Below are 23,920 nucleotides of genomic sequence, written 5' to 3' on the forward strand. Positions count from 1 at the left end.
ATTTATTCTCTGAGCAGTGAAAGAGGTGGGAAGAGTGTGTAAGTGTTTTTATGTCTCTGTAGGAAAATTCTGTCACATATGTGCATAATAACACCTAGAATAGTGATCCTGTTGTTTTGTTAACTGGTTGGCTTTCTAGTGCCATCTACTGGTCAAATGTACTCCTCGTGTCTTAATACTTCAGCACTTTGGTAACAAAAAGGGTGACACTTGAGAGGAATCTGGATTTTCTGGTTCTTTAAAATTCATCTCGAACAAATCAGAGCAGGATGGTTAAACCTGTACTGACATGCTGTCAGTTTAATGAAATGTGTTATTTTGTCAGTCCTTTAAATGCACTTGGTATGTATTTTGGGAAGACCATTGACTATTCATGCCTCATTACTCGTCATTCAACAAAGCTCTATGGTGAAAATAAAGTTTAATGTAAAAGTTAATGACTCTACTCCATCCTACAGTAACTGAATGTTAGGCAAGATAACTTCCTCTAGGATTAATAAATTAATAATAGAGAATGAAATTAGTTTTGTGAGCAAACAATATTTTAGCCTAATTAAGGCATATTAAGCTTAGTTAAACAGAAGAACAGGGCAAAGGCCTGCAGGGCGCCTCTTATACAACAAATAAAGCTGTTGCAGACTAACAGACTAATATCACACAGGAAAAGCAAAGGCCATAAATAATTTTCCCCTCAAATTCTCCCAATCCGTGCATTGACCTCACTGTTATAGTTTAGTAAAATCTTTCTTACTGTTGAGATGATGGAATAAAACTGATTAAACTTAAGTTAAAGGCACTCAGCCCAAGAGGAACAACGTAATACACTCAGTTTTGCTCACATGCATTACCTTTTTAATTTGAAAAGCCGAACTAGCGATCACTGGTGCTCTCAGACACTTTAGTGGTGTTCAGCACTTAAAGTGTCTAAGTTAAACAGGGAGTTCATTTTCCGTCAGTATGCTTCATCATGCATGCATGCATGCTAAATAAGCATATAAAGAGTCTCAGTCAAAAGATATAGTGGACTTATACCTCGAGTCATCTTGTGTAAAGTCAATATTCAGTGTTTTCAGATGTTTTTCTATTAACTTCTTATTTACAAACAGATTTCTTTGCAAGTTTGTTTCGTCCAAAACTGTTTTTTTCTTTTTTGGGAACATGCAAAATTTAATATTCAAACAGCCAGACATTCATTGTGTATACAAGTTTATTAATTTGAAAAAGTTTTACTACAGAATTTAAATACAATATTGTGAAAAGCTGGAAAAAGCGAGGCTCTGTGAGAATGTCTACATTACATACAACATAAAATATCCACACACCAAGTAAAAACCTGTTGCTGTCGTGCTCCAGGATTTAGCTGAAGCCTGTGTGAAAATCACATTTCAGGCTGAGGGGTGAGAAGGCCATTGTCAGTCCTATCCCCTCGAAGCACTACAATGCCTCACAAGAGCACCTGTAACCAGTGTTGAGCAGACTGCCTGATATGACATGCTCTGCTGCCATAGGCCGATTCTGCAGCTGCAAGGCTGACGATCACTGTTGTGTCATCTTGGCTGCTTCAGCTTTTATTAGAGAGATGAGATCCAGATTAATAAGAAACACGAAGCGAAGACCTGCAATCTGAAGAAACAGACAGGTTATTTAAGCAAGAATAAAAGATTAAACAGCCGTTTAATATGAATAATAAACAACTTGGTTAAGATTCTGACATTACCTCCACCACTGAGTTATTATTTAATTTCCACTTGTTGCCTGACAGGACCGGTCTGCCATCTATGTAAATAGGCCGCCTGCCCTCATTGGCAATGAAGAAGTCTCCATTGTTCTTCAACTTAATAATTCCTGGCAAAACAAACAGTAAACATCAAGTACATCTGATCGACCTCTGCAAGCTGAAACACTAAAATTTAACCAGACAAACTGATGCTTCCATTTGTCAAAAGAATGATTCAGTTCTTCTTCTTCTGTTTTCAGCTGCTCCCTTTAAGGGTCACAGAAGTATATTATCTGCTTCCATCTCACCCGTTCCCTAACATCCTTCTCTGTCACACGAACCCTCTGCATGTCCTAGTTCATTAAATCCATGAATCTTTTGTGCTCCTCCTCTTTTCCTTCTACCTGGCAGCTCCATATTCAATATCCTTTGACCAATACATCTATAATCCTTCCTCTGCACATGTCCATGTCCAATAAATAGATACATGTGGGTGAGAAACATCAATAATCATGGCTGTAAAAAGCACAGGAGACACAATGAGCAATCAGACAGAGGGAAGGGAGCAGATTTGACTGTGAGAGAAATGCTGTTCCACAGCACAGAGAAGCACAGAGAACAGTCTCCTCTGAGTTTAACTCCAGAGCAAGGAACAGTCAGAAGCATCGGATCAGTAGACAAGAATGACCTGGAAGCTGATCGGGGGTGTAAGAGGTCAGAGATTTAATGAGTGAGTCAAATCACTATGGCTTTTGTAGGCAAACAAGATGATCTGAAATAGATTCTGAACCTTACTGCCAAGCAGCTAAAACAGGTGAGACCTGATGTCTTTTTCAGGTGCCTGTGAGGAACCGAGCAGCAGCATGGTCACGACGAATAACAATCTTAACATCTTCAACTCTGCCACCTCCAAACTGACCTCCTGTTACCATACATCCCAACAGGTCTCAGTACCATGATGTAAATCTTCCCTTGCACTCTTGCTGCCATCCATCTGTCACAAATAACCTGATACTAGTTTCTACCCATTCCACTCTGCCTGCACTCTCTTCTGCACTGTCTGTTAGGGCTGCTCAATTAATCGAATTTTAATCACGATTACGATCTGGGCTTTCAACGATCATTAAAAATGACTGAGCCGATTATTAGCCCCTCCCTAATTTATCTGCGACAGCTTAAAGGCCGGTCCGTGAAAATATTGTTGGGCATAAACCGGTCCGTGGCGCAAAAAAGGTTGGAGACCGTTGATTAAGAGGACCCGAGGGAAGCTCGGAAAGCTAAGCAGAAGTTATTTGGAGAGTGACTGCCGTTGGTTGAAAAGAGAGTTTAAAAAAAAAAAACTTCAGTGGTGTTGCACACTATTTTATATTATTTTTTTAAAGTCATTGTTAACCCTTTAAAGCCAGTCAGAGCAGCACGCTCCGTTTTGCGTAACTATTTTTAAATCCCTGTAGAACCTGAACCGTGTAAGCTAGCGCAATAATTTGTTTTGCATATGAAACCGGAGGAGTTGTACTTACATCTGATGCCATCAGCTTGTCCTCGGTCACGGTTTCGTTCCACATATAGCTTTGCAAAAATTGCATAAAAAGCGCTTGCAGGAACAAAAACATAATATTCCAGAAACACGCTTTGCCGTTCCTATCAGCTGTTCGTAACACTTCCCACAGTGAAATGATGCACATGCTGTTTTCTTTGCAAATTTGCATCATAGGACTGTTTTTTGTTTTTCCTGCAGTATATAAAAATTGCTGTATCTCCAAAATAAAACTATGAAGACACTCAAAATAAATTTCCTGTGGTGGGAAACTATTTTTTGCAACTTTATTGTATTTAAAGTTTTGAGGGATAAGCCTCTTAAATTTCTCCAAGTAGAAATATATGTAAACAAAACAAAAGCGATTTTCAATTTTTTTTGTAGTTTATTGCACTTTTTTGCAATTTATGTAATTACTATGCACTTAATGCATACATATTATTAAAATATGGGCTATAACAGTTGTATTGATGTATAGCAACTTGAAATGCTCCCACAAATGGCACTACAGCATGTAAAAAAAATAATATAAGCTCTGGTGGACTTGGTTCTATAGTAGGTCTTAAAGGGTTAAATAAATATCGTCAAATAATCGTGATCTCAATTTCAGTGAAAATAATCGTGATTATCATTTTTGCCATAATCGAGCAGCCCTACTGTCTGTTGCTTTGGATGGTTGACCTCAGGTATTTATACTCATCTACCTTCGCACTCTCTACTCGTTGCATCTTCACCTTTCCAACTCTCTCCCTGTCATTTACACACATTTTCTGTTTTGTTTCTACCGACTTTCATTCTGCTTTTCTCCTCTACCTTTTCAGGCTCTCTTCCAACTGCTCCCACTACAGATCACAGTGTTATCTGTAAACATCATAATCCATGGAAAATCCTGCCTGACCTTATCTATTAATCTGTCCATGACAACTTCCAACAAGAAGGAATGGTGCGATTTCAGAGTCTCTAAATGGTTACTGGATAAGCCATGAAGACAAGCTATACTTGTCATTGCTTTCTTTATGCATGCATTTGGCCAAAATCCAAATGAAGGGACTAACAGTGATGTGTGCGTGACTGGACTTAGGAAAAAAAGAAAGAAAATGATGAAACGACATGGTGTTGTTCAAGAAAATGCTAAGTTACCTTGTTTTCTTGAGATTTTCCAAGCAGGCCCCTCTAGCGACAGATCTACATCGATCTGTTTGTCCTTGGTTGCTCTGCCTAATGTAATCTGTGTGAATACGGGTTAAACAAAAAAAAAATGTATCATACTCCAACAAAAAGAAAAAAAAGATTTTCTTTTACAGTTACTTGACATTTTCTAACAAACATCTTCCTTAAGCATATTTTCTCTTTAGCCCTTGTTTCTATTATTGAAAGATTACTTACCTCTCTTGATCTCATAAGGTAGCGTACCATTCTTCCACGTAATGCTGCAAGTGTCTGGTTGTCAAAGTCAGGCATGCTCATCCCTGAAACCCCGAAAACAAAATAAAAACATATGCACACAAATAAGTTCTGCATTCCTCAGAACATAAACAAATATAAAGGCTTTCATTTGCACTTTATGAATGAAAGCTTAAGTAACCTGTGATACTGTCCACAAGAACCTGCCAACGAGGCAACTCCTGCTCCAGCTGTCTGATTTCTCTTTTCTGGTGACGGTCTGAAATCATCAGCTCTGAAAGAAAAAAAAGTGTGGTGAGCAACTGAGATTACTCTGAGTCAGTTTCCAGTGAGTCACTGTGAACTTAAACTCAACCCCTGACGCAGCAGTGTGAACTTCCCCATCCATACAGAGGACATTAAAACAAACAGATGTCAACAGCAGAATTCCTTTTAGTTCCTTTTAGACATCAGTTTCTTATCCAATGCCTACTCATAGTAATGACGCAGCTTTTAGGATCCCTGGTCAGAACATAGCAATGTCCTGACATTCAAAGATACACATTGTGGATTCAGAATAAATCTACACAATGGCTTTTGTAATGCCCCAATGCATCCAAGCGCATTAAGTGAACAGCCAGGTTGACTAATGAGCCAATGAGTTCCCCTTAACTTTTTACATTTGCTGCACATCAGCACAATCAATGAATAATTAAAAAGTCTGAATGAAAAAGAGCAAAATACATGAATGATAATTTCTCATGCTCTGGCAGGGCATACTGATGGAACATTCCTGTCCTAGATATCAAGAAGATTATGTAAATGGTTCAGATTATGTAATATTTCAGACTTTGGCTGACTGTTTTTAGTGTTTTAGTGCATGCTTAGTGCAGCTAAAAAAAGACTTTTGAACATTTGAATACTTGACTAAATGTAGTTTGAACCAGAGTCTTTATTGATCTAGTTTTAAGAGCATTTAAGTTACACCATTCAAACTCTGCAGTGTGTTTAGATTAATTAATTACATGATGCTGTTTTTTTCCTCTGCACATTACCTATCTGTCTTATCAGTTTGATCTATATTGCCATCTCTGTTCTTAATTTACAGCTGAATAAATATTTAGTCTAGCTCTTTAACAATGACATTGTTGTTCACAACCTTTGGTTGCCAAATCAGACATCAGTGTTTGCTAAACCTGCTTACGTTTAACAGGTTTCAGGAGAAAGGACGTTCATGTAAATATTAATATAACCAGAGGTTTACGTCCATGTCATCTACAGACGGATACATTAAGACATTTTAATTCCAGGTAATTAACAAGGAAAAACAAATTATCTGCAATAAAGAACTACTGGAACAAAACGCATCTGATCTGGAATTTGACTTCAGCTCACATTGATAATAAGTGATCTGAGCTTCTTTTGACATTCACAGATTAAATGGGTTGGTAAATTGTAAATGGACCGGTGCTTTTATAGTACATTTCTTTCTGAAGTGAACACTCAATGCACTTTTCATTACAACCCAAATACACCCATTTACAGTGCTGTCTCATGCTTTTCAGTGCTTTCCAACTATCACAGACACACTCACACTTCAATGGGTGCATCAGGGTCAGTCTACTGTTCAGTATCATCTCATGGACAAACTGACATATGGACCACTTTGAACCCAGAAGAACATTAGAAAATCCACTATTTCCTAAATCACAGTAATCCACAGTGACCTCTCCTGTCTCTTCTTCTTTTAATGTGAATAAAGGTGATGTGTGATGTGCAAGATTAACTGAATTTCCGTCGTAAGCAAATTACTTACCATGTTCCAACACTTCATCTCTGCTGTCCCTGTGTGAAAAGCAACAGAACAACTTATAGGTGCCCTGAAGTCATGGAAATGCAATGCTTTTTAAAAATTTGGAAAAATATAGCATGTAATGTCCTTTAGCATGACCGGAAATGTTACAAGCAGTAAAAATTTGCTGAAGGCTGAAGTGAATGTCTGACTTACTTTAATTTTACATCATCAACCATCTGCTCGGCGTCGGAGAAGTTGAGAACTTGGTCACCTTTCGGGAGGGGCTGTACTGCAAAACATAGTCACAGGTAAGATGTTTTTAACAGTTTTTTTTTCTTTCATACATATTTTAGAGAACAACCAGGTATGTCAAGTTAATTCTCAGTAGTTTTATTGGGAGGAAATTATAACATTCATCTTTCAAAACACTGTTTGAGTAACTGCTTGCTATCTTATGTCCAAACAACCTCCTCTCCTCTATTAAAATGTTTACATTGCAAATCTCACAAAGCCACAAAGATGATCAATGCATCCAATGTTGACATGAGTTATACTTGTATGGTTTTCCAGCTGCTCAATACTCAAACTGTCAACAGGAATTTGAATGGATCCTCCGGGAAACTAAACTCACCACTCTGGTCGTCCAGTAGGTAGTACTGCTTGAGCAGCTGCCAGTGCACCAGTAGGCTCTTGGGACTGCGAGATGGGTGAAAGACATTAGGGTGCTTACTTAAAAGCTCCTGAAACACGTCCAGTTTAGGCTGACTGGTCTGTTTAGAGAGAAACATAACACAACACTGTGTGTGAATACAACAGTCCAATATGTACAGTAATAATGAGTTTCATTCCAATCCAGGTGAAATCTCACAATTATGAGCCATTAAAAAGTGACCTTAACTGGGAATGCATTTTCCCTGTGGAGCACTTATAATAGAATATACATGATAGCCCACTCAATATAACTTACTGAACCAATCTTGGCCAGCAGTGCCTCCTCAGCCTGACTGAAGAGAGCTTTGCTTTGGATTGCTGCAATTGCTTCTGGGTGAAGCTGCCGCATGGCCTGCCATGCCAGCCTAAATAAGACACACAAAACCAAGAATGTGCTTAAAAGATGACTCAAACACACAAGTGTAATAAAGCATATGGAGATATGCAGGACTGGGAGACTGTAAAAACCCAGTCAGAGTCAACAACAGATGCTAGGCGTCTTACTTTGAGATGACGGGATCGTAGAGCAAAGCGTACCACCGCTCTTTAATTTCACGCAAAGTGAAACGACAGCTGAACTTGACCCCCAGATGAACAGACGTTAAGTCAGTGGTCTACAGACAAACACAGAATACCACACAAGATACCATGAATCAATACACATTAGATCATACACTGACAGTCAAAGCCATTAAACAAAGCAGCTCCTTTGAGCTAATTCAGGACAACCTTTTTGACAATAATCTTCTTTTTGGTAGCTCACCTGCAACACTGCATTTATAAGCAGCAGATCATCTGTGGGTTTCCATCGGCCCAAGTCTTTAGTAATATGTAAAGGCTGCTTGCTTTTCTTAACTCTTTTGGTTAAAGGTGCAGGGTTTAGTACCATTGTCAGAGATGGTGTAAGAGTTGCTCCTGATTTTGTTACCTGAAAAAGCATCATAAGGGGGGGGGAATAAGAAAAGAGAGAGAATCATAAAAAATGTGCATATTTATCATCTTTAATGTGAATTCACTCAATAATCTGTGGATTTGTTGGTCTTATTTACCTTTTTTTTCTCACTTGAGGAAGGCTCACTCCCCGAACAGCGCACAGGCTCCATTACGGGTGGACCTTTGACTCTACTGGATGACTTCACAAGACTGCTTTCCACTAGCTCATCGTCAAACTTTTTTCGCTTTATTGACCTAAACAAATTGTGATAATAAAGTGGTTCTTTAAAAATTTAAAGATTAACCAGGGAAAAAAACAAAACAAAGCACAGTACTGAAACACCATCAGCATAGAAAACGAAGGTTCATTTCTTCCTGCTAATTATGCTGGAATACCACCCTGACTGAAATAATGAAATATACATTAGTAGATATCAAACCTGGATGAACTTCTGCGTTTGGGAACACCACTGCCAAATGCTTGTGTTGCTGTCCTTTTCAGGTCTTTTACTCCAAGTGACTCTTCATCCTCTGACCGACTCTGAGCACCACCTACTCCCATCGAGGTGCCAACCACAGGGTCACCAGCCTGCATCTGTTCAAATGCGTCAGGAAACAAAGCAAGAAAGAGTTAAAACGTTTCTCAGCAACACTTTGTTTCACAGAGTCGCTAAACTTTAAATATGCTGTTGTCTGTAAAGGTTTCTTTACATTTGCGATGAACTGCGGGTTCCTCTGGTAGGTTTTCACAAAATTCAAACGCCATGATATTAAGCATTTTATTAACACTGGAATAACAATAAAAGTATAACTCCAGACGTAAACCGAAAGTTACTCCGGGCACACAGATTACAGGATAAATGTTTTATTAATAGTTTAAATTCACAATTGTGTATAAAACTGACTAATATTATTATTGCTGTTTTTGTTGTTGCTTATAGGAGTCAGGGGAATTAACGACTAACAAGTTAGCTAGCTTTGAGGGGCCTTTGTTGACATGTAAACAAATGCCATCTATTGCTGCCTTCAGAACGTTATATTAAATAACAATTTGATATCTATAACAAACCTCTCTCTCAGAAAGCAACACACTAAGGTCTGTTTAGCTAACAAGCGTAATTTGATTTAAATGACCGTTGGTTTGTGTTGGCTAGCTAACATTAGCTAAGCTAACTGCTAGCTTTGATTATTAACGAGTTAAAGTAACAAGTTACGCTGTTTTGCCACTCACCTTCCCACACTGTCCCCCTTCGTTGTGTCTTTAAAGGAAAAGATTAAGTTATTATAGTCCAGTATTTCTCTTTGTAAATCCCTCGTTGCTTCGGCTACATGGCTAACTCGCTTACTTGACGCTTGCCTCGTTAGCAATAGCCGTTTGGCTAGACAGTTGTTTTCTTCCTGTCTAGCTCACCCGCTGTTCGCAACACCGCCGCCATCCGGGCTAAAGTAACAGTGGCCTCCGTTATCTTTAACATATTGTATTACAGTGCCTAACTCTGAATATTCATCTGTCAGAACAATGCACGTCGTAAGTATTTGAAACGTAACTTTTTTTAAAACTTCTTCTCTATTATAGATGTAACCGGCAAAGTGAATCCCCATATGTGTAAAAGTGAATAAAATCCACATTTGAATGTAATTATGCAGCTTCATGAAAAAACATCTTGTCCACCAGGTAAATGTAGTGACCAGCCCAGCAGTTTTAATATTGTAATTTGATACTTTTGTATCTAATACACCACGCCTCATTGGTCCTTTTCCCAGCAGACACTTTAAAACGTTTCCAGAAGAGTTTTATGGTATTTCTGGCACTTTTGAAAATGTACTCACTACAGGGTATAAGTTGCAGCATTTATGTCATCTGCATGGCCTGGCAGAACAGATACTGTATCACAGTATTCACACAGATTCTTCCATATCCATTTATCTATAGCAAAATATAGATTTGAGGTCAAGAACACACTTGAATGTCATGGTTATTTGGGGCCAATGATTTCTTTGAATTGTTCTTTTTCCTGGGTGGAATCATCATCGTACATGTTGTTTAAAAACAAGAACACTGTGTACAAGTTTGGATTTATTTTGGATTCTCTCTAATACCCACAAGGTCAAAAATATACATGCACGCTCAAATATACATGTACAGCCCCATTCATTTTTGATTATGGTGGAATTATGGAAAAAGAACAGCTCATGCCCATGATGAGTAAACCTGTGACCACAACTGTAATAACTGAAGCACATACCTATAAAACACATGACAGTGGTTGAGGTTGTGCTTGGCAGCAATGTGGTCCAAGCTATTGAGTCACAGCAGCTGCACAGCAGTTTACACTGTCATGTCACACAGGAACTTTGATACCCAGCATTATTTTATGCAAACATTTGTAGAAAACGTGTGGTCCATGTAAAACATGCTTGGTTGACCTGAGCCCTAGTCTGATGGTGCTGTGGATGATGATGGAGGGAGATATTTTCTTTAACGAGACACAAAGGCATCACATAAAGAAACACATGGTGTAAACAGTAGGCAGAGATTCATCGTGAAACCGTTTGACATTTACAGTGACAGTTTCCAAATGCGATAAATTAGAATAAATACAAAGTTCAGATCATGAAGCTTATTACTTACAAAATGATGTAATATCTTTCATGTTTAGATGTATAAAAAAATAAAATAAAAAAATAGATAAGCTTTGCCAGTGAACTAAAGACAGTATTGAAGAATTTTAAAACAGTACAGAGTGGCCTATTTTTGGATTTTAGTGGCATTATATATTCATACACAAGCATAATCTTAGCAGCTGCCTTTTTTTAAGGAACCCATCACTAGAGGTTTTTGCACCATAAAAGCACCTTTAAAAACACAGTTCAATCAACATACTGACAATCATGTTTACGGACACCTCTGTAGATTTTTCTTTCTTCCGTGTGCAAGACTCTCTGCGACTCATGATGTTCTGGACGTACATAGAAACTCTTGAAATATTTGCACAATCAGGACACGCAGGAAACTGCAGATACCACGTATCTACGAGCGTGCACGATCACAGTTCATAATCAGATTTAAGAGACGGTTACCAAATTCAGGGAAACTAATTTCTGTCAAATTCCAAGAAATGCGGCAATGACTAAAAAGATCAAATGAAGGACGAGTAGCGAGGGCACACACGTCAGGCGAGGCGCAAATGTCAGATTTCATTTCCTTACTGTCTATCTTTCAACTCTCTCCCCACTCCTCCTTTCTCAATCCGTTTTCCACACCGGCCCAGATTTTGCCCAAAGTTTGCATGAATTGTACCGCACAGCAGACGGAACAGACGACAGACAGAAGATCCCTTCTTTGGGTCTGGCCTTTGCACAAATGAGCACCTTTTGATAAAACTGGACGTTACCCTTCTCCCAGTTGATAATGCCTCTGTAATAATCCATCAGCCCTTACCCTTCATCCATCTGTCCTTCTCCACATGTCCGCCTGCAGGCTGCAGGTGAGAAGGGCTTTGGTTAGTTGGGATGAAGGCTGAAGGCCCGCTCTGAAATATAACACCGCGATAACGGCGCCTGCTTGTTCTGTCCTGCTTGTTGCCGCTCACAGGCACGTAACTGATCAGTTCCAGGAGATTAGGTCACCGTTCAATAAACTGCAGGCTGATGACATTTTCAGGAACTAGAAGTGTCCGTGTCATGGGCTTCACAGAAGCTCCCTCTGTGTTCGGCTTCACCTCGAACTCTGAAATGATCTAATGAAATCAGAAACAGAGCAGATTAAGCGCAGGGCGCCTGAAATGAAAAGCAATCAAGTGCTGCGTAGTGACCCTGAAATCTACAATTCCTTACATGACTCAGAGAAATAATAGAGTAAGAAGATTTGCGGGAACAACTTCTAACACATTTATCAAAATCCTACGCTGTGTAAATTACTTGCAACACAAACTGTGTTCAAACACCAAGTAACAGAATGTGTTTTTCTTAATTAAATACATTCCCAAAAGCTGACATACACTGTACAACCCAATTTCCCCCAAAAAGTTGGGATGCAGTGTAACATGTAAGTAAAAAACAAAATAAAGTAAAGACTTGAAAGGCTTTTCTACCCCATAATTAATTAAAATAGTACAAAGACAAAATATCAAATGTGAAAATTTTAAAATATGTGATATAATATGTTCAGTTTAAATTCAGATGCAAGTAACAAGTTTTCAGAAAGGACTGGAAATACTACAATACTATATTTGACATGTTGTCTTTATTACAGTTTCCTAATATTTTGGGGGTAAATGGGGTTGTATATTCTTTAAGAATGCTTTTAGGGTTTTTTTGTTTGTTTATTTTAGTCGGAGTTTAATTGCAAATGAAAAAAGAAAAAACACACAGAAAAAAACCAAGAAAAAGACAAAAATTGCTGTAACTCACCCTGGCAAGAGCAAGGTAGAGCTCCAGCTCAGCAATACGGCGACCTATGCAGCTGCGTTTTCCCACACCGAAGGGCACAGAGGCATATGGGTGATAAGTCTGGTCTTTGTTCAGCCATCGATAGGGATTGAAATGATTTGGGTTTGCAAACACTCCTGGATCCCGCGATGTTGCAAAGTGGCACAGGGTAATCAAAGTCTGAAAGGGAATTTTATTTTGGTCAGATAGGTTTTTGACTATAATGGAAAAACTGAAGCATTACAACTTGATACTGGCTAGAGTCAGATGGTGAACTCACATTTTTTGGGATGAGGTAGCCTCCAACCTGGATGTCTCTTTCTGGAATGACCCTTGCATTAGCAGGAATAACAGGGTATAACCTAAAAAAAAAATAAGGAAAACAAAACAAAACACAATAGTGTAAGCTAAATTTGATTTCAAATCTCAAAACATCTTCAAATATCTGAAACCTTTTGAGTTATACCTGAGCACTTCTTTGACTATGGCCTTCAGGAAAGGCATTTGAGCTACATCGGCAGCCTCTGGTATCTTTCGACCTTCAAGTACAGTCAACACCTCCGCCCGGAGAGTGGCCTGTACATCTGGATGACGGGACAGCTCGTACAAAGACCAGGACATGGTGCTGGAGATCTGAAACAACAGAGCGACGGATGGTTTTAACCATTTGCTGGCCTAAAATCAGGAACTGATAAAGGAAGACGGCAAAGGAGCCACTCTCACTGTGTCAACTCCTGCAAGGAGCAGCTCCGTGACGTTGCTGTAGACTGTCTTCATGGGCAGCCCCATCTGCGACAGGAAGTAGGTGAGATAACGGCCCTCTATTTTCTCTCCTCGGGCAACCTTATCTGCTTCGGCAGAGAGACGCTGGTCAATGTGACCTTTTGCTGCAGATACATGGAGATAAGCCATGACACATTTATCCCTCGATGGCGATGATGACACAGAGCGTTAAGTCTTTAACTTTCCAGTGTCAGGTTCAATAAAGTGAGGTCAAATTCCCCTTCTTAAAAAAAAAAAAAAAAAAAAAAAAAATCCCTAGAACCACGTATCAATTTCATGACTAACATTTACACGTGTTTCAGCGCAGATGATCTTGAAGTGCGTGAAGGTTAAAGACTTTAATCTCCCTCTTGCCGATCTAGCTCGAACCAGTGCGATTACGTCAAAACATGTCTGATGTCTCAGATCTTCTGTGAGTCTTAATGTACTGTGTGAGAGAGCGTGGGATGTCAACCCAGGGCTAAGTGGAAACCGGCGGCAGCCAGTGACAAGAGAGGAGAGCAGAAGGAAAATAATAACATCAAGTGTGGAAACATCATGTTTGTCTTGGTTCCACATTGCAGTGCCAGCTTGTGTAACGTATCTCCAGCTTGAGTACAGCCAGAAGCATCTTTATAATATCCTGTAGTCTCATCTCTGGTATATGACTTATATTTAGTTTTTACTTGTGCATTTTATATAATATTTTACCGAGTGCTTTTTTGGAGACTGCAGCCTGCTTGTAGTTTCTGTTATCACTTTTAATTTTAAAGTACCACTACAATCATCTCTAAACATTTTTCTGTCCAAGCTTAAAATGTTGTGCTGTGAGAAATAGCTTACCAAACTCAAACATGTAGTCCCAGCACTGGCAAAAGATATTCCAGGGTTTGGGGAACAACTGGTGCAACCAGCTGGGCATGGCCATGGTAAGAAGCGTCATCACAAACATGGTGTTGATAGATTGGATGAAACGCTCTGTGTCTTCGGGAACAACCTGATCCAGGCAACCAATTCTGGATTCGAACAAGACCGAAGAAATGCCTGCCAAAGCAAATAAAACCAAGCTCATGACGAAGGCAAGAAACGATGACTAGCGGCTTTTTTCTTTTTTTTTTTTTACTGAAAGCTTCCGAGGTGACCATGCATGACATTTATTTGCCAGGTTTTTAGCCTCTTTATCAGAAATGCCTATTAACTAAAGGTGTTACAGTTAAATAAATAATACTGTCTGCATGCAAAGTGAAAACTTAAATATTGGCAGCTTTCATCAGCTCCAAGTATCCAGCATTTATATTTAACTCCTGCAAAAGTGACTATAAAAGAGCTTCAGTGTAGCTATTTATATCATTGCGTAAGATCAACAATGCATCATTTCTCATCAAAACATGGTTACATGCTTTTTTCCCCTCCAGCTGTACAATAACAATGATGACAGAATGGTAAACTGCACATGAGCATGAGTTATTAAGGCATGCCTGCACAGGAATGTGTGTTTAAAATGTTAACAATGTGACATAATATTTGTGCATACAGATGGATTTGATTACAGCGTTTACGTGGCATGGTACATCCTGTGAAGATGCTTAAGACGGCATGAAACCTTACCCTCGAGGCCGAAGCGATAGAACTCGCTGGCGATGTCGGTGACGAGGCCCTGAGGATGTCTGCTGAGGCGAAGTTTGGCAATGAGATCACTGACGACACTGTTCAGGGTTTTATCATAAGCTTCCACTGCCTTCGGCCGCAGCATGTGTTTCCCCAGGAGACTCCTCACTGTCTGCCACTCCTCCCCCTCACTAGACACACGCGCGCACACACATTAATGTAAAAACTGATACAGTGGCTCCAGCTGTGCACACAATTCAGTTAACTGCTGTATTGCATTGTATACTGATTGCATACGCTAAAGTTGTGGCTCTTTCTATCTGTAAGTGAAGGAAAGCTGAAAGAAGAGTGGTATAAAGTTTTTGAACTGAATGAGCATGGCCAAATATTACATTTACTTCAGCTTTATCATCTGATGAGAAACAAAATGGAAAAGAGGAGGAAGTAAAGCAGAAAGATTTTCCTGCAAGCTTACGCTGTCAAAAGTCCATAGTGATGACCTCTCAGCTTCCTGTAGTCCTTCCAGGAGGAAAGATCGGAGCGCATTGGGTGCTCGCCTTCCTGCCTCAGGATCTGCTCAATGAGCGATGGATCAGCCACATGAACTGTCAGGATGGGACCAAAGCTTGCCTTCCACATAGGTCCATACCGCTGGACTCCCTCCAGCTAGGAGATGAGACAAAGGTTGTAAAGGCACTGCAATCATCACCTTTGGAGGCACCCTCCTCCCTCCAGTTTAGAGCTCACTGCAGAGATGTATTTGCCTTGCAGGCGTTTTAATGCACTAGTTATTAGTTATTTGTTTTAAGGATGCATTCACTTCACATAGGCACGCTCTGTCACGTTGACAAAGGACAGTTCATTCAGCTTAGAGTGAAGTGCAAAGCTCTCAGTAGATACAGAGATTTTAAACTGAAGTGAGAGACAGCTTGAAGCAGGAGGTATAGACTGGATGTGCTTTTGTGAGACAGCGAAACTTCGCTGTCTCACAAAGCAAAATAATTTAAGAGGATATTTTATAAATGTCACATTGAGAGGGGAGTCAAAGTTCTTGCATTGTTCTATGTAAAAAGAACCACCTGCACAGAATAATACACTCACGTTTTTAGTCTACAATGACGACACGTGCACTTTGGATATTTTTAGTAAAAGTGCAATAATTGTAAATATCTCATACAGGTTTTTTGTTTTTTTTCGTGTTTATCTTCTTACCTGTAACTCATGCAGGCGTGACAGACCGCGTTTGGCAAACAAGTCCCAGGCGAAGCTGGTGACCGACGGCCCGGGCATCTCGTTCAGCGTCTTCACTCCCTGCATCTTGGTGCCCTCCGAACCGGCTGCTGCACCCTCAGTCCACCTCTCCATCAATTTGACCAGCGGGAATGAGCTCCGGCCGGATACTCTGAGCGCTTGCTGCAACATCCTTCTCACTAAGATCATGGAGCGGTGACGGAACGCGGGCCTCTCGGATGTCGACGCTCATTTTGTTTTACCGGTTGAGCGTCCTATTTATAACTGTCTTTATGACCTGCTCCTCGAACCAGGCGAGCAAAAGCTGTAAATTTGCTTAGTCTGGGCCAATCATGGGTGCAAAGGCAGCTCAGGTCCCGCCCCACATGGATGGAAATTGGGAAGGCGTGTACCAAGAAAAAGGTGTGTCCAATCAGAAGGCTGAACTCAGACCATCCCAGCGGCGGCACACGTGGAATCCCAAGATACTTGTGTTACTGTTGAGGTTCTAGTCCCGAGAAGCACTTTGGTCTCCGATAGTCCCCCACCACCATCGCCCACCCACGGCCAATGCTATGGTAAATCCAAATTATCTGAAAGGGGATAAGGTCTATTTAACAGTGATAACAGTGCTGAAGGTTAGGTTCGCCTTAAATAAACATGACAGGCAGCCCGTTGATCCAATAACTAAAAACCTTTAGAAACACTAGACAAATTTCTGTAATAAAACTGAGGGAGAAAATAGGTAGAGCTAGTCTGTGTCCTGCCCAAGCTTTGTTTATACAGCTATGGCCAGTTCTTTTGCTGACTTGGTGGGTTTTCTAGCAGAAAATCCTGACCTGATTTCATACTGGAAGCTGTCCAAAGCACCATGTGTGCGGACTGTGAAGTAACAACCCTGGGGCTGTACTCAGAATCTGCTTTGACATTTGCTCCCATCTTAGATCACCCACTTTCACAGAAACGCAGAGGAATGACCGGCATTTTCAGGCAGAAACACACCCAAAGGTTGGATGAGGGTGCAATATCTCAGCTCATGCAGCTTTCTTCGTTTTTCATATTCGCTATGGCACATTCAAACATGTTGAATGTTTACAGGGCAAGCCTGAAAACATGTTTTGCATGCATGTTTTTGGCACTGCAGTGCAGGAAAAATGCACAAAGTGTGTTATTTCACACCAAGGGAGCTACAGGAAGAAAGCATTTCTAAGTGCTATATTATATAGTACTGTGAAAAACCCTTGTGCCACACACCCCTCATTAAACTGCTCTTTAGCAATAGTTCTCCAGGGTTTCTGAAGGTCTTTCAAAGGTTTGGCCCTGGCTGCTTTTTCACTCATTTCCAGTCCTGTCCTTGTACCCTTGTACCTGACCATTTTCAAAGAAACACGAGTTTTGTTTAAGCCACTTAACACTGATGTATGAATCATTCAAGCATAAAAAGGTACTTAACTGTTAACCTGCGTTGTGTCTACAAATAATACAGTGGCTTGCAAAAGTATTCGGCCCCCTTGAACTTTCCCACATTTTGTCACATTACAGCCACAAACATGAATCAATTTTATTGGAATTCCACATGAAAGACCAACACAAAGTGGTGTACACGTGAGAAGTGGAACGAAAATCATGCATGATTCCAAACATGTTATATATATATATATATATGTGTGTGTGTGTGTGTGTGTGTGTGTGTGTGTGTGTGTGTGTGTGTGTGTGTGTGTGTGTGTGTGTGTGTGTGTGCGCGTGCGTGTGTGTGTGTGTGTACTATATGATCATCAAAAAGAAAGCCCTCTTTAAGCTGCATACTCCCCTCAAACCCAGGACTTAATCTTTTTAAATCATACATTATGCTCATAATATGCCAGCCAAGCATTACAAACCTTAATATATAAATATGTGCTGCCTAAGGGAGGAAGAATTATGGGTTGGTACCAGAAAATTAACTCTGCTGCCTACAAAGGCTTCTTTCAGAAATGATATATTACATTTGTTTTCATGCAGTGAAACACAGAGTGACACAGACATGAATGTTATACATGCAGAAGTATTCATTAGAGTTATTGCAGTGTTAAAAGCCTGTTACCCTCAGATGATCGGACTCTGTCATGAGCAAACAGTGTGGGGTCTTTTGCTGATTAAAACTGTGATTAGGAGAATTTTTTTTTCCTTGCCACTGCAACATCACATGTCCAGTGAGCCTGCTGGTGGGTTACTTAACCCCTGCTGACATCATGCAAGATATTCAGACTTTAAGCACTTAGATGATGTTTGGGATAATGTGGAGAACACCCCAACCCTTTAGATGAATTGTCTTTATTTTATGGTCCAATCTCTCTACAAAGGCCAGATATGGTGTGATTTTTTTTTTTAATTGTTTGTTTATCTTTTTTGGCTCAGGGGAGGATTCAGTCTTATGAGGATCACTTTCTGTGCTTCTGGCCCTTCCCCCCACACACTTACATAAACTGTTCAGTATAATCAAAAATACACCCTTGATAGTCAAGCTGAACATGGAGATTAGTTCTTCTGAATCAGTTATTTTCCCAAAGCGTAGTGCTGGTCCAAGGAGACGGAAGTGCGAACATTACAAATAAAAGCAGCACGACTGTGACATAATAAAGTTAGATTTGATTGCACAATGATGATAGTGAATCAAGTGCTTGCATGGTGGATCGATGCAGGCATTTGATAACAGCTCCAATTGTATTGAAGAACTCCTCAGGGTAGGTGGAGGATATTGTCAGGAGACCATTTTTACGCATTGCAGCAATCCTCGTACATCTGACATCCATCTGACTAGACCATGTGAAGTGACTTCTGAATTAGAAGCTGCAAACAAACTAACTTTGACTAACGAAGATAAAAGTGCACCATGGAGCAGGACATGAGGCAATGACACCAGACTTCCTGAATCGAAGATGCATAGCTATCTTGAAGGGTGATAGATAAAGAGTGACCTCTGAAATTTTCATCAACACTAATAACTTATTAGACATGGCCACTCGTGCCTTGATAAGTCTCGGTCTTACACAACGCAGTGCAAACGTGTTATTTTTTTTGGTGGTCTGCTGAAGCTCCCTGTCCAATGGATAGGCAGCCACCTGAGAGACAACAGCAACATATAAACCAAACCAACGCTGGATCTCAGCAATCATTTGGTGCTATGTAAAGCTATGATGATGTCAGACTGATGTCATTTTTATTGCATGGAATTAAATATTCTAACTCTTTGTAAGAAAGATGGACACATTTTTGCACTGGTGTCAATTGGACGCACATCCTCCCTTTCTTGTTCAGCTGGCTGGTAACTTAAGACCACAAAAGGAACGAATTTCAATTAATCTGTGCTCGCCTCAGAAGCAGGGGATTAATACTGATTATGAAAAACCTAATAGAAAGAATGGCTTCTTTGTGCTGGCGTAAGGCGTAAGGTGTAAAGTGTCGTGGCCCAAATGTAGATCATGCTATAGAGCACAGAGGGGGTACCCTCAGAGATATTTTCCCTTATTGTATTGGCCAAATGCCCAGAAAGGAGGTAGTTATACTCCCAGACTAGTGTGTCAAAGTTCACATCTGCAGTCTGCCTGTCTGGGTGGCATCAGAAGAGTGCCTTTGTACACACTTTCAAACACACACAGTGTGTTTGAAAGTATGTACCAGTATGTGTGCCTAAGCGTGCATGAATGAGAATGTGTCTCACTGTTTTTCTTCACTCTGAAAGCTGTTAGTATAATTTATATATGGTGATGGGTCTCCCCGGGGACACCAAACCACTGCTTTCGATATTTGAATGATCATGGACAGACATGACCTGTTGTCGGCTGTGTTTCATTGTTTTGTTGAATGTATCCCTATTTCAAATATAGTCATCAGGTAACAAAAAAGGCCTCTTCTCCATAGAACATGAACATGGCAGCACAGGTTAGGCTTGCAAAGTTGCGTCTGAACAGAACACAAGACTACAAAGTGGAGATGTTTGACGGTAATGCACGCCACCATGTTTGCCGCAACCCAAATACAGCATATCAGCACAAACACTTTACAGTCAAACAAGGTGGGGGAGGGGTGGTGATTTGGGCCACAGGTCCTGGGGACCCTTGCAGTTGAGTTGACCATGAATTCCTCTGTATACCAAAGTATTCTAGAGTCAAATGCGAGGCCGTCTGTCTAACAAACTGTATAAACTCTTGCCATTACAAAAGGAAAATGATTCCAAGTACACGGCATCAAATCTACAACAGAATGGCTGTAAAGAAACAAATTAAGGTGTTATAATGTCCCAAACTCCAGACCTCAACCTGATTGAAATGCTGTGGTGGGACTTTAAGAGATGTGTGCATAAACAAATGCCTGCAAACCTCAATGAACTGTAACAAAGCTGTAAAGACAAGTGGGCCAAAATTCCTCCTCAATGATGTGAGAGACCGAAAAAAGTCATAGAGAAAACAGTTCTTTCTCACATGGCTGTTTATGCTTGTATTAAAGGTTTTTTTCTATTCTTGGATCTTTATATCACAGAGAGGGGACATACTTAATGTGTGATTAGTCCGTTCTTTGCTGGATCATTATTATTAAACTATTATTACTACCTTATCGTGTTTTACATGCTGCTCACATTTGTGTGCTTATATCTCACACATGGTTTTCATATCTCAATGTCTTCAGTGTGTGAGATTCAGTATGTATTTATACATGCTTGGGCAACACAGTGTACACTCTGACTCTGCAAAAAAGTCAAAGTGTGCTTGGAGTGACTCAGAGTGTCTGCCAAATGCCCAACAGTTGCTTGAGAGCACAACAGCTATGAAGATGTGGTAATGAAGACTAAAATATAGCAATAAAATTACTGAATAATGATTTTTATTGGCATACATGTGGTAACGTGGTAACTGATTAAGACTGTGTGGACTTAAGAAAAACACACTCTTGAATAATAAATAGGTGTTTAAGGTGTCATAAAGGGCATCTGTCAGAGTAACAGCACATCTGGGCACCAGGTGTGCTTGAGGTATGAGAAAACGTTTTTCACTCTGGCTGGTTATGAGGGATGTCCACCACAGTGACTGCATGCATGCAATGGATAATGACATGTTTCTGGGCTGCATGTAAAGACTGATCACAGGGAAAAACGAATTCTCTATAATAACTATAATATATAATAAGAAATCTGCAGGATCTCTGCAGGTTTGATCTACATGTTCTGTGGTCGGCTTCCAACAGGCAACATGCAGCATTGCAGTGTTTAAAAGAGGTTTTCAGTGTGTGTTGCTAGATTTTCAGAGTAGTGCATCTCCTTTTTGTTCTACTTTGCTCTTTTGACTCTATGTATTGAATTTATTGTGTCATACATTGATCAGTGGTTGTCAATTTGAACACAATTGAGCAACAGTCTTCAGAGCCACAATAACTTTTCGTTCTTCAATAAAATATTAGAAAGCACAATGGATGGATGAAAAAACTCAAATCACTTTTCCCTTGCATTTGTATCATGTGTTTAGGAGTGGCACTAAAACACAAATTTGTCTTACAAAGTAAGGTATGGTTGCTCAGAAATCCCTTTATGAATGAGGTGGACAAATTTAATTTGCACTCTGCCTTAAATTGATAAAAATCATGTGTGCAAAATGAATTTATGCTATTTATGAAAAGTTTCCAAAATCTGTAAGATCCCATCCTGACATACATAAAATAAGTAAGAAAAAACAAATAAGTCAAATGAGTAAGAAACTAAATTATACTCAATGTTTTTTTGTTTATAATGGGGTTTTTTTTGTGTTTTGCACAGTTGCTGCACAGAGACATTGGTTTGCTCTCAAACCTGCTTGTTGGCTGGAGTCCTCCCAGATTCCAAAGACATACATGTTTGATGGTTCGTTTTAAATTGACCTGTGGATCTAAGTATGACTGGCTCCGGCTACCCAATTTAGAATGGGGTGGATGGATGAATAGAAGGATGGAGGGATTTTTCTTGAGTAGGAATTTGCTGAAATATTGCAAATAACAAAACCACCAAAATCCTATCTAGGTGTCAAATAGATGGACCGATTGAACCAAATTACCAACCTTGCAGTTCTACAAGCATGAAAGAAAAAAAAATTCACCTTAAACTGAACAAATCAAAGAGCAATGTAACTAGCTGTAGATGAATTTATCTCATCCAAATCTGACAGTGATACGAACTAGAGATGGCACGATACCACTTTTTTTATGTCCGATACCGATATCATAAATTTGGATATCTGCCGATACCGATATGAATCCGATATAGTGTTTTTTAATCAATAAAACTGTTTTTTAATATCTTGCTGCATTTTGTATAAGTTCATACTCAAGTTTAAATAAACAATAACACTAAAGCTATTCTGTTATACCTGTATGTAAGAAATACACTGCAGCCAAAATATTTCATAGTTCAGCAATACTGATCAATCTAATAAACTTAAACCTACTCCATCCTTCTTATTCTGGTATTTTAAAGAGTACTTAGCAGAAATATTAAGCAACCTAACTAATAGGGTTGCAAACTCCCAGCAAAAAAAAAAAAAAAAAATAGGGAACCACCCTCCACCTCATGATGCTTAATTGACATAATCAACTTTAATTTGGGGCAGCACGGTGGCACGGTGGTTAGCACTGTTGCCGCACAGCAAGAAGGTCCTGCGTTCAATTCCACCATCAGGCCGGGTCTTTCTGTGTGGAGTTTGTTCTCCCCGTGTTTGCGTGGGTTCCCTCCAGGTATTCCGGCTTCCTCCCACCGTCCAAAGACATGCAGCTTGTGGGGATAGGTTAATTGGATAATCCAAATTGCCACTAGGTGTGAATGTGAGTGCGAATGGTTGTCTGTCTCTGTGTGTTGGCCCTGCGACAGACTGGCGACCTGTCCAGGGTGTAACCTGCCTCTCACCCTATGACAGCTGGGATAGGCTCCAGTGCCCCCCGCGACCCTGAAAAGGATAAGCGGAATGGAATGAATGAACTTTAATTTGATGCAGTGTGAAAAGAAAATGCACAGAATTAAATTATTTTTCAAGAATAATTAAATAGATTCAACATCTTTCTTCAACAGAATTGCAGAATTCACAGATGGTACCTTCCCAAAGGAAAAAGTAGTATAGCTTACTAGGGTATATTAGACTTAACAGTTACTACACTGAACAAAAATATAAACGCAACACTTTTGTTTTTGCTCCCATTCCCCATGGGATGGACGTAGAGACCTAAAATTCATTCCAGATACACAATATAACCATCCCTCCCAAACAGTGGTCACAAATCAGTCCAAATGTGTGGTAGTGGGCACATCTGCTATATTGAGATAATCCATCCCACCTCACAGGTGTGCCACATCAGGATGCTGATCTGACATCATGAGTAGTGCACAGGTGTACCTCAGACTGCCCACAACAAAAGGCCACCCTGGAATGTGCAGTTTTTTGCGCTATTGGGGGTCTGGGGACCCAGAACCAGTCAGTATCTGGTGTGACCACCATTTGCCTCATGCAGTGCAACACATCGTCGCATGGAGTCTATCAGATTGTCAATTGTGGCCTGTGGAATGTTGGTCCACTCCACTTCAATGGCTGTGCGAGGTTGTTGGATATTCGTGGGAACTGGTACACGCTGTCGTATACGCCGGTCAAGCACATCCCGAACATGCTCAATGGGTGACATGTCCGGTGAGTATGCTGGCCATGCAAGAACTGGGACATTCTCAGCTGCCATCTGCCCTGAACAATGTGAACCATGATTCATCCGTGAAGCGCACACCTCTCCAACGTGCCAGACGCCATCGAATGTGAGCATTTGCCCACAC

At 40.1% G+C, this 23,920-nt stretch overlaps 2 protein-coding genes across 3 annotated transcripts; both read right to left on the minus strand.

Annotated features, from left to right (window-relative positions):
• Positions 1–1,193: 1,193 nt before the first annotated feature.
• On the minus strand, positions 1,194–9,767 carry mcrs1 (microspherule protein 1). Of its 2 annotated transcripts, none has more exons than XM_085456453.1 (14): positions 9,308–9,767; positions 8,517–8,671; positions 8,193–8,331; positions 7,907–8,071; positions 7,648–7,757; positions 7,400–7,508; positions 7,064–7,202; positions 6,646–6,721; positions 6,454–6,482; positions 4,840–4,932; positions 4,641–4,723; positions 4,395–4,482; positions 1,718–1,845; positions 1,194–1,623 (listed from the first exon to the last, which is right to left on the minus strand). In XM_085456453.1, the coding sequence occupies exons 2-14, from the start codon at positions 8,669–8,671 to the stop codon at positions 1,537–1,539; spliced, it is 1,401 nt and encodes a 466-aa protein (XP_085312579.1). In that variant the 5' UTR covers positions 9,308–9,767; the 3' UTR covers positions 1,194–1,536. The 2 variants fall into 2 exon arrangements, with proteins under 2 accessions (XP_085312579.1, XP_085312580.1); XM_085456454.1 differs by lacking the exon at positions 9,308–9,767 and adding an exon at positions 8,788–8,837.
• Positions 9,768–10,140: 373 nt separating this feature from the next.
• Positions 10,141–16,647, minus strand: cyp27b1 (cytochrome P450, family 27, subfamily B, polypeptide 1). Its single transcript, XM_085456452.1, has 9 exons — positions 16,090–16,647; positions 15,353–15,543; positions 14,878–15,068; positions 14,113–14,313; positions 13,231–13,394; positions 12,974–13,140; positions 12,788–12,869; positions 12,490–12,687; positions 10,141–11,816 (listed from the first exon to the last, which is right to left on the minus strand). Exons 1-9 carry the CDS (start codon positions 16,315–16,317, stop codon positions 11,703–11,705), a joined length of 1,536 nt encoding a protein of 511 aa, XP_085312578.1. The 5' UTR covers positions 16,318–16,647; the 3' UTR covers positions 10,141–11,702.
• Between the last annotated feature and the right edge of the window lie 7,273 nt (positions 16,648–23,920).

Source organism: Copadichromis virginalis, linkage group LG5, assembly GCF_057382275.1.
Source record: "Copadichromis virginalis isolate Kocher_CV1m ecotype Utaka linkage group LG5, C_Virginalis_male_GT1.1, whole genome shotgun sequence".
In the NCBI taxonomy this organism is placed as follows: domain Eukaryota; kingdom Metazoa; phylum Chordata; class Actinopteri; order Cichliformes; family Cichlidae; genus Copadichromis; species Copadichromis virginalis.